Consider the following 16,204-nt stretch of genomic DNA (forward strand, 5'->3'; position numbering starts at 1 on the left):
GTGTCAGTATTACTTTTGTACATTAATTTATTCTACAGGAACAGTCTGGCAACTCTTTAATGATATGTTAATATAATACTGTACAAACTGTATACAGCCCATAATCATGGACTAACAGGTATGGGCTGTATTATACTCGTAAGGGTTAAAAGTATATACGAGTATAAAAATTAAATAAGAAATGCCTTCATTAGTCGAGCGTTTCTCTATACAAGCTGTTTTTCAGACCTATTCCTGTCATCTAAAACTAATGGCAATTAATTCATTTAGACTTAAACTATATTAAAATACCTTACACTAACCTAATTGTCAATCGCAAAAATTTATTTTACCTTGAATTCAAATGCAGCCTCCTTGAGTGATTTCAGATCACAAATATGGAAAACGTACTACTTGGGGACAATACACGAAAAGCCTCTCCTCTCTAGTAAAGCTAATCGTCCTGTTGAGTTCTCCGATCAGTAACCTCGCCACGGTACGATGTCTCTCTGCCAAGTAACGCGGTTCCTGAAGAGACAGGACGCAGTGAAGTAGGTAGCAGGTCTGCAGACTGCATACGGTTTCTATAGGCAACAGTCCTGCAGCCCTTCGTTGGGAAGACAAGTGGTTATTGTAATGTAAATTGTAAATAAAAAGGACAGCCGTGTTCGGTACTTTTTGAATTATGTCAATATCTGCCCTCGAAAGTTTGTTACTTTAGACCAACCTTTGCCTTTACAGCCCTCTTAGCATCCCGATCGCACGCTGAGTACCATAGGTGATGTCTACTATCAGCTATAGTTTAAATTAAGTTTTTAAGCCTAATTCACTTATATTGCTTTGGTGTTATCATATATTTCTCCAAATTACATAAAACTGTTTTTAGTTTTCCTATGTGATGCCATTTGATAACTGGAATATAACAATTATTCTTTTTCTAAATTTTGACTTTGGCCATCTTGAAACCTTAAGAGAGATATAAAAATAAGAAGTATAAAATCTGTTCCAAATTATTTAAAGTTTCATGAAAACGTTTAATTTTGGTATATTTTTTTAATAGTCAATACGTTTTGTGAATAGTTTTATGAAACTTTAGCATAAATACAAATTTCTGCCAGCTTAAAGCTTTTGTTCGTTGATACGGGCTTTCAAATTTATTCAAGGGAATAAATTAATATTAAATTAATAAATTATATCCGTACGTTTAGTTTTTTTGAATCAATTAGAAATGACGGAATTTATCATGTTCATAAGCCATAATACGTATATACAATCTATATACGATCTCCCTTGAAAAACAGGAATACATTTTACGAGGTAACTTTTATTTGACTAAACATAGTTCTAAAAATGTTTAGAATTTAAGATATATAGTAATATTTTAAATCAATTTTAATTTAGAGAGCAATTTGCACTATTTAAGCACACAATCTGGTTTTTCATAAAATTGACAGAGGAATTTCCCCTCGTAAAAAAACTTTAGTTAACCACTAAATTTCGTGGGTGTCGAAATAGAGTACTGAAATGAACACAAAATACGCTTAAACACACGTAAATAATAGTTATATCACCATCGGCCATTATAATAAAGAGACTGGAAGTTGCCATTGTCAACCAAATAGTCGGTCTTCCCATGGTTGACTGTTCAGAATTAAATTTTATTTATGACTGATGTTTGAAAAATATAAATCTACAAAAATACTTATATTTTATGAGTTTAACGCTTTAGGTATCCTCCCATTTTGATCCTTACCAAACAAGCGCTGCTGACGATGGATTAATTTCTTAGGACAAATTTCTCTACAGATGCCATAATTTAGCTTTCTCTCTTGGAAAAACTAAATTGTGTACATATACTGGAAATCGGCCCCTAGACTGTGATAAATACGTTGTGTCAGTCTTAATTACACTATGGTCCACAGTGAATTGCTTACATTACCAAACTTGGCACAATCATCCGTGGCTAGTGTTTGGTTTCGAAATTAATGATTAATAAATTAATGAGCTATGCCTCAAAAGTATAATATTGTGGGCAACGAAATTGAGTGGTCTTTATTGTCTCTTGGTCCGGGATCTGGAGGTCTTAAAGAGTAGGGTTTTCGTAATTTTGACCCTTTTACAGGCTGCAAAGGGACACAACTAGGATCTGAGACACCCACATAACCTTTCCTAGGTTTTAACTCTAAGGATCTCTAGTCAAAAGGTGCTTGTGTATCGTGCAGCACGTCAACTAATGACTATGGTATAACTCAATCTCGCGTAAATACTAAGGATCTCTAGTCAAATGATGCTTGTGTATCGTGCAGCACGTCAACTAATGACTATGGTATAACTCAATCTCGCGTAAATACTAAGGATCTCTAGTCAAATGATGCTTGTGTATCGTGCAGCACGTCAACTAATGACTATGGTATAACTCAATCTCGCGTAAATACTAAGGATCTCTAGTCAAATGATGCTTGTGTATCGTGCAGCACGTTACAGTTCCTATGTTACCGACATCGTATGCTGGGACAACTGGAAGTTGAAAGTATATAATTGCAGAGTTTTTCAATTAATAGATTACGTCCATATCCCCTACCCAAATACTGTTTCCGTAAGAGGGATAGCAGTATAAAGAATACCGGCATTACTGAGGCTAATTGAATGTAGACTTGATAGATGATAGATGCTATTAGTAATGGTACACCGTTTTACAGACATGTCAGTCTATCGTATACAGGAAGGAAAACGTGGTTATCAAGGTCAAAAAAGGTGAACCCACAGTCCAGAAAGTACTTCGCCGAGATAACACCCTGTCCATCGATGTGTAAAACTACTAGATCGCTGGTAGCAGTGACTCAGAGGGCGTGAAAATGGTCCAGTCCCCGTGTTCCTCCCCCATATTTAGCTTTACTAAAAAGCTGACGTCCCCATTCACTGTACGTCAACGAGACAGACGTCTGCCTAATCCGCTGCCGGAAATTTTGTGCCTTACCCTCTATTCTGTTATTGTTTTAGTTGCTGTTAAGATATAATAGGTTTCTCCTATAATAGGTTTACACGTCCTACAACATAGTTATTGCATGTGTTGCCTACAACTGCAGAAATATACAAAATAAAGAAGAAGCATTTCCATTTGCCATTAAGTATTTAAAACATTATTCACCATATGTAAATTAAATATTTTTATTTATTTCAAATTTTTTTGCCATTTTCTTTTTCATTCATTATAAAAAAGGATGATACAAGAATATGCTGCAAAAGTTCACAGTATCAAAAAACACTTGTTTAGTTATAGAGGTTTTCTCGAAAGTATTTCCAGAGCGTCGAAATGTACATTTCACATGATTTTCATTGAACTTAATAATTTTTATCGGAAGAGAAAAATCAATTAACTAATTAACTGAGCTTTAGCGAAGCTTATCACTCGTGGGGATGGAAAATTGTCATTTCTGACTGTCTGTCCGCATGATATCTCGAAAACGAATTGTGCTATAGACCTGATATTGTGCATCAGGTTTCATTTATAAATGAGGTACACTAAGTTCGATGATGCTGCTTGTCACACCATGGAATTTGGCTGAGCCTTAACAAATATTTTCACATTGGTCTAATTGGTAACGAAGATGTCAACGAGAATATTGCAGAATAAATAAATTTCTAAACTAATTCAATACACGAAAAATGTGCAGACTTTTATATTTTAAACATTTATATGAAAATCAATTTAATTAACTAAAATGTGAATACATAATGTAGCAAGATATGTGGAGAAAGATTTAATATGTAGACTTTAAATTATGCATAAAATTTAATTTATTCAAGAATTGGTTCTATGATACGTAATATTAGTGTCAGCTTCTTTTTTGTATGATTATCTCATAAAAAAAATCCAGAATGAAATGAGCTATAGATTTGAAATTTGAAGAATGCAACCTCAGCGTTACGATACGTGTTGTGCGTACTCCTACCTTGTATATTATATTCGTTAGGTAACTTAACTGAAAGTTTTAGTTGCAATATTGTAACATTTATTTCTTATACAGGGTTATCATAAAAATATAATAGTGCGGTTTCGAACATGGATTCAAGAAAACCCGAATTACTTACAGTTAATGTTGTTTATTCTTCTAATTTGTCGTTTGAAACTGTTCTTTTATTACATAATTAATACAATTTAATATGTGCGCTATAGTCGCTTGACAAATGCCCAAACGTTACTCAACTTCTCTCTAAACATTCGTTTACATTTCTCATTCGGTTATGGTTGTCATTGCTTCATTAATCCTGTGTTTTAAGTGGTTCAGGTCGGGAATGTTTTTGTGAATAAACAACGCTTTTGATGCACCCCCACAAGGTGTCAGGTCTGAACTCTTTGGAGGCCACAGCGTAGGTCCTTCAGGGCCTATCCATCGATCTCGAAATCTTTCGTTGAAGCGTCAGTGACCACTGCACTGAAGTGTGGGGGGAGCACTGTCTTGTTGGAACTGAAGTTGACGAATGTTTTCGAGTTCATCTAGGTGATGTAAGCAATAATTAGTTAACATGTCAAGATACACAACTCCATTAATTGTTTTTTCAGCAAATAAGAACATAATACCCTATTACCCAATTTTTCATCATATCACACCAAACATTAACTTCAGGCGAATCACGTTGTTTCCTAACAATTACGTGTGGGATACCAGAGCCCCCATATTCGTGAATTGTGTCTGTTAACACATCCATTCATATGGAAAGTAGCTTCGTCTGTAAAAATGATATCGTGTAATTTGAGTTTTTATACAAAACTTTGTGAACTGTTGTTTTTGGGATAGCTAATGCAACGCTTCGACGAGGGATGGACTTCCCAGGACTTCTAATTGTCAAATGGTTAATTAATTCAACCGTTCCGTCTGGTACACCTGGTTTGCCGGTTTATTTCTGTTACTTAACTGTTCCAGTTTCTTAGAATTATTTAAACCAACGAGTTATGTTATTTTTGTGTGGTGGATCTCTTACAAATTCACTTCGGAACGCACGTTGAACTAAAATTACGGATTTTAATTCAGCCAACAATAAAACATACTTTGTTTTATCTTTATCCGAGAACATAGTAACTTACTAGACTCACCGCAACAACAATACAATAACTGATTTTGAGGTTATAACAGACTTTTGGGTTCAGAGATACCAATATAACATCTAGAAATGTCCCTACTATCTTCCTACTGAAACTGCATCATTCTTTTATGATAACCCTGTATTTTGTTTACATTACTAGTGAGTACTTCCGAAGTCCTTATGATGATTATTCATTAGTTACGTGATTTGAACGGGTAAGTTTTCGAAATCGATTGGAACTATGTAGACGATCTTCGTATTTGATAAATTTAACATTGATTTGCTGTGCTCTAACTATTCCAAGGCTCTTGAGCTGTTTGTCTCTTCGACCGTTGTAGTCGTCAAAGTCGTCTGAGTTTGAATGACAAGCATTTCTTGGATATTCTCCCGTCAGCCCTATACTTGGTCGTGTCTCTGAAGTAACATTGAACGAATTCCAGTTCCTTCAAGAATCAGTTACCTGTAAAGTATCATTCAGGTGGTATCTAAATATATATTTGATCGTTAAAATTCGCACTCAATAATGTATATTGTTAATAAAAGTTGTTCTGTGTTAAACTACATTATTTAATTTTTCAATATTTTGTATGAATAGCAATAGCCTAATTTAATTTCAATAAACATTGAATCACAAAAATTACTTCCTCCGCCGGGACTCGTACCCGGATCTCTCACTTGCCGGGTGAATGTGATACCACCACACCACAGAGCCCGTACTTTTTACGATGATATTTTGTATTTGGCCGTTTCTTTCACATATATGTTTAACTAAACAACCTAACACATGCTCGGAAGATCAAATACCTGTCAAATGTCTTTTATTTAGATTCATTAAATTTGTATAAATAGCAATAGCCTAATGAAATTTAAATAAATATTGAATCACAAAAGTTATATATATATATATATATATATATATATATATATATATATATAAATAACAAAAATATTATAAATATGAATGTAAAGATATTTGGATATTTGCTATGTACATACTTAGATATGAGAATGAAACATAGACTAACTTATAGCGAAATACCACCCACAATACTCATTACTCTGGATAGGAGATAGCTAGTTAAATTGCTTAGTTAAAAAATTTAAATTGTGTTAAATAAGAACTCTATTAAATACATTATTATTTTGCAAAAGACTTAAAACTGGCTGCACACTGATCAGGCCCCAGTATTGCGTAACGAAACAATGTTTACTCAGTCTTTAATTTACAAAATCCACGCCACTACTGTGAGTACTCTGCCTGCATGAGCTGTATTCTGCCCGGCGAGCCACAGTCCTGAAGGATTATACATCTTGGCAATACACAAACACTGGCTGACAATATTCATTGACTGGTGCAATTACTTACAGGCTGCTACAGGTTACATTTGTTTAAATTTTCTGTAGTAGTTTTATGGAATGTGATATATTAATAAAAAGCCTGATAAATAAAGAAAAACACGTCATAAATGTTATATTAGTGGTGACGGCGAGTGGTGATTTTAAATAAAATCATATACATTTATATATGTCTGTACCAATTGATAATTACATCGAAATTGAACACATTTTCTTTATTTTGATATGAAGATATCACATTTGTAATTATTATATTATGTAAATTATTTAGATTATGGAAAGGTGTCCGATACATTTGCCTTCGACTGCGCGTGCGATTATACTTGTGCCGCCAAGGAAGACAGTGCAGACAGTTCGCGGCGCTCCATACAGAGTATAGTGCAATGCACGGCGCCCCAGACAGAGTATAGTGCAATACGCGGCGCCCCAGACAGAGTATAATGCAATGCGCGGCGCCCCAGACAGAGTATAGTGCAATGCACGGCGCCCCAGACAGAGAGTATAGTGATGGGGGTGCTTACTTGCCCTCCCATTTTTATAGCGTTCGTTAAAGTGTGTTTTTGTTAATTTTTATTGACCTGATTTTTAATAACTCTCCAGATAAAAATTTCACACCACATAAGTGCCTTAAACAGCTAACAACCGAGACCGTAACCAATACCAGGAAATAACCAGAGCAGTTGTCCAGAACCCCCCTATTATATTACATTACATATTATTCCATTGCCCTAGACATCCATTCTACCAATGGCACTGTAGAACATGGAAACACAGTGTAGAAAAATAACAGCGTTATATACTACGGTAAAAACTCGGTTCTAGTCAAATTTGCCGTTTTCTGGAAATAATTTAAACATTGTTTAACCTTGTCTACTATTGAGGACTTTCTTGTATTACTTTCCAATGCACCATAGGGAACTTCAAAGCTTATAATGGTATGTGGTAACTATCACGAAAAAAATAAGAACATTTTTATATTTGTATCTTTATTTTCATTAAACACTATCACCTTATAGCCATGTGTAATGAAATACTAGGACATTATTCATTATTGAATATTTTAATTCAATTATTGATTACTTCCTTACGATAAAGCTACTCATATTCGAATGATATCATAACTAGTAAAAAAGTAAATGTTATAAGTAAATGGGGTCAAAATAAGAAAATCCTTCCACATTCAAGATCAAGATATATTTAATGCAATAATTACATTTAATAATTAATTAATCATTATACATTTTTATCTTAGTTAACAGCATTTTACTTGTTTTAAATATGGGGTAATATTCATATTTTGCTTAACCCAAACTTAATTTAGAGCCCAGCCCAAGATCTAAATCTAAACCTAAACCGCCTCCTGCCTTTGCATTCCCGGATCCTCCTGTCTTTGCCTTTCCGGATCCACCTGTCTTTACATTCCCGGCTCCTCCGCCACCACCATATCCACCTCCACTACCACCACCATAACCCCCTCCATTTGCTCCTAATCCGCCTTCGAATCCACCACCACCTCTTCCTCCCCCTTTCCCACCACCTCCTCCTTTTCCACCATATCCTCCTTTTCCACCTCCACTGCCGGATCCACCACCACCACCCCCTCCATAACCACCTCCCCCTCCATAACCACCTCCTTTTACTTTTCCTCCTGCACTGCTACCACCATTTCCTTTACCTCCTTTGCTACCTCCTTTTCCACCTCCATACCCACCAATTTCACCTTCTCCATGTCCACCACTTTCCGCATCTGCATTCATATTACTACCAAAGGATGCACCCACATCTATTTTGCTCCCTCCGCTAGTACCTCCATTACCACCCCCTTTCCCGTATCCACCTCCCCCTTTAGATTTACTTCCACCGCCTTCTACTTTTCCTTCTGCAGTAGTGCCACCATGTCCTCCACTACCTTCTTTGTTACTTCCTTCTCCGCCTCCATATCCACCAATTTCACTTTCTCCATGTCCACCACTTTTCCCTTCTACATCTATACTACCATCAAAGGATGCACCTACTTCATCTTTGTTCCCTCCACTATTGCTTCCTTTACCACCTCCTTTTAGTTTTCCTCCTGCATTACTACCACCATGTCCTCCTCCACCTTTGCTACTTCCTTTTTCACCTTCATACACACGCCCTTCACCTTCTCCATTACCACCTGCCTCTGCTTTTCCCTCTACACTAACATCTCCGTTTCCACCACTGCTGCTACTGGCGTACCCTCCACTTTCACCTCCTCCGTCTACATTACTATCTACATTACCTCCCGCCGATACCTCTAATTCTCCTTTGTTTCCTACATTGACACCTCCTTTTCCGCCTCCTTTTCCACCCCCACCTCCGTATCCACCACCTCCTGCAGAACCACTTCCTCCTCCTTTTATTTCATTACTACCACCATATCCTGAACCAAATCCTCCACCACCACCTCCGCCGAATCCAATATTCCCTTTTCCTCCTCCTCCTCCACCACCTTTGCCTCCACCGTGACCTCCTCCATCACCACCACTGTTTTCGTCTCCTCCTCCTGCTCCTCCTCCTCCTCCTCCTTCTCCTCCTCCACTGCTACCGCCATATCCACCCAAATTTAGTGATTGTTTAAGACCTAAATCAGCGCCAAGTGAAGTCTTCGCAAGGAGGCCAGCATCTGATGTGATCAGAAACGATGTCACTAGAGTAACAAACAGTACCTGAAAATTAAAAAAAAGTAAGATGTGAATGGTTAGAAATTAAAGCTTTATGAATATATTTCACTTTAAGTTATCTTTATAGACCAAACTAGTCTATCTAAAATCTGACACAGCTTCTTGATCTAAGGAAGTTCACTAAGATTTGCCTGTTTTACTGCATTTATCTTATTTCATAAGTCTTTCCACGTAAAATTAGTGGTTATAAGCACCTCAAATACTTTAAATGTAAGTACGAGTACTTTTGAACTTATAACAATTCAAAGTGATTATGAGTTGAAATCAACGATAAAAAATTACTTGAATTATCTGATGAAAGGCAACTTGCATTTTTAATGGATTAATGTTGAATAAAATTTCTTGATAAATAAAAAATTAATAATACAATATTCCTATACCAAAGATGTTGTTCTCTTCCGATAATAATCTGAAGCAGTATTACTAAAATAGAATATTATCTTGTTGTCAATTTCTATTCTTAAGGATGTAATTTGCCTGTTCTGTATTTTATTTTTTTGGCTAATGGTTGAGGTAAATCTGTTTCCTTAGTACAGTTAGTTGCCTCTTATGAAAATAATTTTCAAACACATTAATGAAAACATAAAGTGATTTTAAATTGTAAAAGTGTTCTAAGTGGTTGAAATTGTGAAGAAAGAAATTAATAAGTTTCTCAATGCCATAAAACCAAACCTGGTATTCGAGATATTATAAGTTTATCAAACTCGGAATAATAAGTTGTAAGATAACAGTACTAAATTGACTACTAAATTAGTCTTCTTATAAATAACTATAGAAAGCAAACTCAAAAACGTTTATGTTCGGTTCAGCTGCGTACGGGCAGGAATAGTTTGTCATGATACAGAAGACAGCCTTGAATGTTATTAAAATTAGCGCTTTTTGTAAAACACTTTACAGCATAATTTTCCAAAAAATATATTGGACAAAAGTTAGACTGTAAAATTATAAAAAATTAGTATCTCAATGTTAAAATTTTGTTTTCTTTTTGCGCAAGTTTTTACGATAGTACAACATAGAGTGTACATTTTAACTGTGCCTGGAAGACTTCATATAATTTTTAATGACAGTTAAATATTAATTTAGAATCTGAAAGTTTGGCCGCCAATTTATATTTAAAGTATGTTTCCAATATTTTTTTAAAGCAATTAACCTTTTGAAACCTAAATTCATCAACTGGATTGGACGCTATCTCCACAAAAATAAAAAAAATTGTAAAAATGAATTATTTACATACCTTCCTGCACATCATCAATCTTTCCTTACAAAATAGTAATTTTCCAGAAAAGTTAAAGGTTGCCAAGTTCATTCCCCTTCATATAAAGGGTAATAAAGAAAATATTTCTAACTATAGACCAATATCTCTTATTTCCTCCGTATCTAAAATATCTGAAAAAGTAATTGAGACCAGAGTATTTCATCACATGGACATCAATGAACAGTTCACAACCAGACAGCACGGTTTTAGAGGAGGATTTTCAACCACCACAGCTATAGATGAAACAGCTGAATGCATCATGGACCATTTAGAAAACAGAAGCAATGTGACACGGGGATTTCTAGATCTAAGTAAGGCTTTTAATTGCCTCAGTCATGACCTGATCTTACTGAGACTCTGCACTAGCCAATTTCCAATATGGCTATGTCAACTTTACAATGTCGGTCAAAATGTTTTAAGCCATCTTCATACGACCTAACTAACTACCTTAGTATCACTTGATACTCGTATTGGCTATTTCTTTTTTTATTGTATACAGGTTTTATTGTTGACCCTGGACACGATAGGAATAGTTACCTTAGTAAGCTATTAGCTTTTCCATTACGTTTGAAATTACTCACACAGTTATTATTCTTGAACATGTCAGATCGTGTAGTTTTCTAAACACTTTCATAGGCTCACTCCTAAATGAGTTAGTAGAAAAAGAAAATTGCCAAGAATAAAATTTGTTTAAATGTATTTTTCTATTCAAAATTGCAAGACAATTCTAAATTCATATTCAAAATATGAAGGTATTAATATTGTCACAAAAAAGTTTCCCATTTAAATGTTTCTTATAAAATAGTGGTTTTTTAGATACCAATAATGGAACAGTTAAAATATAGACCTGTAAATGTTGTTAAAATGTTATTAAAATACAGACACCAATTTTAAACAGATTTATAAAAAACCAGGTTGTAGCCTATACGTCAGAACAAATTCAGAAGTAAAATTAAAAAAGTACGCAGGTACTTGAAACAACTAGACTAGCATAAAATAAGATTTTGATACATTTTTCATTATTTGAAAATTTTAATGAATAATTTAGACGTGTTCAATTTTGAAACAACAGGTGTAAAATTATTATTTTTAAAACTATGCCAAAGGATAATTTTACTAACCTCTATCTACAATAAGACAGATGCTCATAATATGTACAAAATAATTTACAGGTTAATGAAAAACTCTGTATTTAAAAGTTTAAGAAATGCCACATAAATTATATTTATTTTTTAACGACTGAAGCCTGTAATTTAATTTGCCCTTAACTTGTTTTTTTTTTAGGTGTACTATATTTTTTGTTATATTTTGAGGTTTCCACTACTATGAACAGGTTTAGTGCCGAGATATCAGTAATTAAAATTATAATATATTTAGTTATTTATAATTTATATTTAGTTAGTTCGTTAAATATGTCACCATGAACATTATACATTTATTAAAAATTATATTGCCTACGTGGTTTGAAAAGAAAGGAAGATGGTAAGTTTGAATACAAAAGATTACAGTGAAAACAAACCAATCTCCTTTGTAATTTACAGCCTTAGGTAGTAACATGCATATGGATTCCAACTTATTAATCATACAGTGTGTAGTACAAGTACGGTATAGATAAGACGTAACACTTAGCCTATACTTATTATGAACTGTAAATTAATAAACAGAGATGTTTTTGAATTCTCACCTGCCTTATTGGCCTCATCTTGAACCAAACGGTCATAATGGTCTGATTCAGCTTTATATATACGTCGACGCGACGATACTTGTTGACAATGTTCTTTGTTTATCTCTGAGGTGCACAAGTAACGAGCCAACTGGTAATCACATCCATTGTCAGACGACTGCATTGTTGTTACAATTAGGCATCTCATAGGAAGTTGGTTACTCTACATAAATAAATGTCAGGAAGTTTGTCTAAAGACTGAGTAGGTATATTACACGTTGTCTGGAACAGCTGCAAAAAGTAGGCCACTTACACAAAGCAACAAAATACAGCATGGTTTATAACCATTATAAAATGTGATTCACTGTTATAGGTGCTTTTATAGATTTAGCTTTGTTAGTACTGTATTTACCCTTATACTGTCGGAATCGATGTTCTGTATCTCTACTGTGCAGTGGTACTAAATAGTACGATCGGCTTTGGCCGCGGAAGGTTTGTATCAAACTTGCTTGAAACCCACTGACTATAATCGAAAACTACTCAAAATCCTAGAGTTTTTGAGAGATTAGGGCAATTTCAAAAACCACAATAGCCCTCGAACTCGTCACCACCACTTGTAGAAACTGAAGTGTTGTCACAAGCTGAGTGTTGACCGCCGAAGTTAAGCGCGCGGGCGGCCACGTGCTGTCCACGTGGCGCTCGAGCATGTCCAAACACGCGGGCACGTGTACGGGCCTGTCGTGAGTCGTCCGTCGCGCGCCGCGGGCAAACAGAGGCTTGTTTATTACTGCCTCGCCGCGAAATTACTTTTTGAAAAGGGTGAGACTGTTTATAATATCTTTGAACTCTATTGTGATTGGTTGGAGAAGGATGAATTCTCTATTAAGAAGCGAATAATACTATATAAAACATTCCGTTACCAGATATTGTAGATAGGCAAGTAATGTGCAATAATAATAAAAATATTACAAATATGTCATAAGAACTATCTTATTTAAAAAACAAGTTTTTAAGATTGTTCTGGAAGTACTAAATTTATAAGCCTACTACAACAAAAATACATTAGTATTTTATGAATTATCTTGAATTTGAACATAATACGACCCTGATTGCGTACTAGTAACATTGTATATCTATTACTTACTTAAAATAATATTTTATTCACTCTCTCATTTTAAATTTGTATAGGGTTTTTAGAACATTAACTAAAATTGTATTCGATTACACTTTGGGCATGATCACAGTGGGAATCGATATCGAGTGATACCGTACATCATTATCTACCACCCCATGTACCGCGTCCAGAGCTCGGATGTCTCCCTTGTCTAGGGCGCAAAGCCTCATTTTCCACCCCATTGCGGCGCCCACAAACACGAGCTCAAGCCCCCAAATTGAAAACACCCTCCCCTCCCGGACTTCTTTATTAGCTCCACTGTGACCGCCACCGACACGTCGCTGTCGCAGTGCCTGTGACAAGGTGACTCTCTAGCAGGAATCGATACTCCAATCTACCCTTGCTATACAATAACTGATAGTCCTATACAATTCCATGTTCGAGAACTGTCACCGCTTGACTCCTCTGGGTTGTTCATATTAATATTATAAAAATCATTCTTACATTAACAGACCATTATTCTTTCCTCTTTGCCAGATAAACAGCTAAACACTGAAATACTGTTTTACTCTTACTACAACTGATGCTTTCAAATATTACAAGTCGAATATTCTAATACTGTTATCCACCATAACATACTACTAATCTTTTATAACAAAACTTATAATTATTGGGGATATGGTATTGTTGTAGCATAATTTTTGCAAATTGGGGCTTAACATCGTTGCAATTGTCGTTTCAACACCGTTACAACTGCAAAACTCACTACTCAGAATCCTTCATCGTTAATAGTAAGAAACAAATAACTAAGGACATGACATAATATGATTTGTCTAGTCGAGTTCGACTAATATTTTTTGTAAATCTAAAGTTTTGAGAACTTATATAGAATTATTAGTTTAAAAGTGTCATATTTCTATTAAGAAGGCTGGCTAGTAAATAACGTTACTATAAAGTTACACTTATACTGTAATTTGTGATGGAAAATTACCTTACTTTGCTACTTTAATATATGTTTTAAAATTAACAAGCGTATAACTTAATAAACTAAACGATAGCGTTGTATAAGAAAAAGTATATTCTTGATTTAAGACTATTTAAAAACAGGATTCTCAGAGATTGCAAAATTATATAGGCACAGAACATAAAGAGCTAGATCTTTTAAGGGCCTGATGCTTCTAGAGGTTAAAAGTTCCTGAGGTTCCAGAAGAACGAGTTCAGAAAAGTATAGAGACTGGAATCACCCTGAAAGTGCCCAGTGAGATGACGCTTGTATTGCTTTGTAGCTGTAAGAGGCCATTATCTTCCATAAGGCTAAAGCTGCGATCTTCTGATAAGGCTAAAGTTCGAACAGACTATAACCTTCTAGAAGTCAATGGTCTCTTGGCCAAGAACTTAATGAGGTCGGGAGCTGTCATATGCTAGAAACCTTCAGAACATGAGGCTTTAGGAAGTCAGATTATCCAAATATTGTTAGCTTCCAGAGGCAGAAAACTCTTAGAGGCAGAAAGTTGCCAATAGCAGAGAGCTCCTGGATCCGGACGCTCTCAGTTTCTAAGACGCCGTAGAGGTAAAAAGTTCTAGAAGTCTAGAAGCCTGATGGTACACACACAGATACTCCTGATCTTACAATTTTCCGAAGGGTACCGATTTGTACTCTTAGATTTATGATAAATCTAGACCCAAGCAGACTTAGAGGCTGAAAACTTCCTAAAAGAGTAGATGGGAGATGTAGCTGGTTGATCCTATTAATGAATAGGTAGTATAGTCGAAGGACTTCTAGAGGTTTGGTTGTTCTAGACGTTGCGTATTATACTCTCAGACAGTAGGGATGTTTAGAGAACAGCTCAGTATGTGGGAGTTTCCAGATGCTATGTCCTCTTATGTGCCCCGTGGGTCAAAACGTTTGACCATTAAGAGCAATACAAACTGACATCTATAACTACTATTAATGCCTTGCCATGAAATTAATTGAGAAGAACGGTTATGAAAGCAACATTTTCATAATATCTTGAACGCCTCCATTGTTGGCCTATACTGAGGGAGACGGAACAGCCGTTACTGTCTGGCGTCTGTCCCTGTCTCAGTGCTAAATAAGAAGCGAAACAAATTTTGATAATGCAAAAGGGCTTAAATATAGTGTATGACTTAAATAATGTTTATTTGGCGGTCACATTTAGATATTACAAAGTCCAAAAACTATATATATATATATATATATATATATATATATATATATATATATATATATACATTATATTCAAGCAGTTATCCGCACAAAATTTCCTAGGGTTTACACGTGTATGAACACTTCTGGTGTCACTAAATTTCATTTCCGACGGACAATGTTCAGTTTGCCTTATTGCCACGATCAAGAAAATAAGTTTTGACTTATTACTATTAGTTTTGAGTTATGTACTTTTTAGTGTACATTTATGGTTATTGTAATTTATTTTGTTCTTAGTAATTTTTGTTTTTGAGTTGAGTTTCCTTCTTTCCCGATCAAGGCAATATATATTACAAATCAGAGAAACTTACTTCTGTCAAAATACAACTATGATGGGTTTTATAACAGGCTTTAAATGTATAATAAAATCTATATAGTAACTTTGCCTTTTATAATTAAGATTTTATGTTTATTTTACATTTCATAAAAATTTACAGTTAACGGTGCACTAACTATTCACGTCTTTGTTTCTTTACAAAGTGAAAACTATTTTCGATCTGAAATTAGTAGGCCTATATTAGCTCAAATAAACAGTCCAGCGAATTTTTATCATAATTTATCCTGACTGCTTCAAACGGAGTCCTTGGAGTCAAATTCTGATCATCCTGATATATTTTAGGACATTTTCTAAGGTAGATGAGTACTTACCTAATCACTGAAGTCTAAAAACGGCGTGAAAACTAATGGTAACCCTTTAGAGAATTTACACGCAATAAATGTAAAGAAATAAAAAATATAGAATATTCGTCAGTTGAATTTTTTTATTCCTCCTTTCTTTTCAACTATTTGTAACGTTTTGTGTTCTAATGGTTCTAATATT

At 34.9% G+C, this 16,204-nt stretch overlaps 1 protein-coding gene across 1 annotated transcript; it reads right to left on the bottom strand.

The window, feature by feature from the left end:
- Positions 1-7,592: 7,592 nt before the first annotated feature.
- LOC124367406 (glycine-rich cell wall structural protein-like) lies at positions 7,593-12,175 on the bottom strand. Its single transcript, XM_046824202.1, has 2 exons — positions 12,065-12,175; positions 7,593-9,110 (listed from the first exon to the last, which is right to left on the bottom strand). The coding sequence occupies exons 1-2, from the start codon at positions 12,098-12,100 to the stop codon at positions 7,722-7,724; spliced, it is 1,425 nt and encodes a 474-aa protein (XP_046680158.1). The 5' UTR covers positions 12,101-12,175; the 3' UTR covers positions 7,593-7,721.
- Between the last annotated feature and the right edge of the window lie 4,029 nt (positions 12,176-16,204).

Source organism: Homalodisca vitripennis, chromosome 1, assembly GCF_021130785.1.
Source record: "Homalodisca vitripennis isolate AUS2020 chromosome 1, UT_GWSS_2.1, whole genome shotgun sequence".
NCBI classification, from domain to species: Eukaryota; Metazoa; Arthropoda; class Insecta; order Hemiptera; family Cicadellidae; genus Homalodisca; species Homalodisca vitripennis.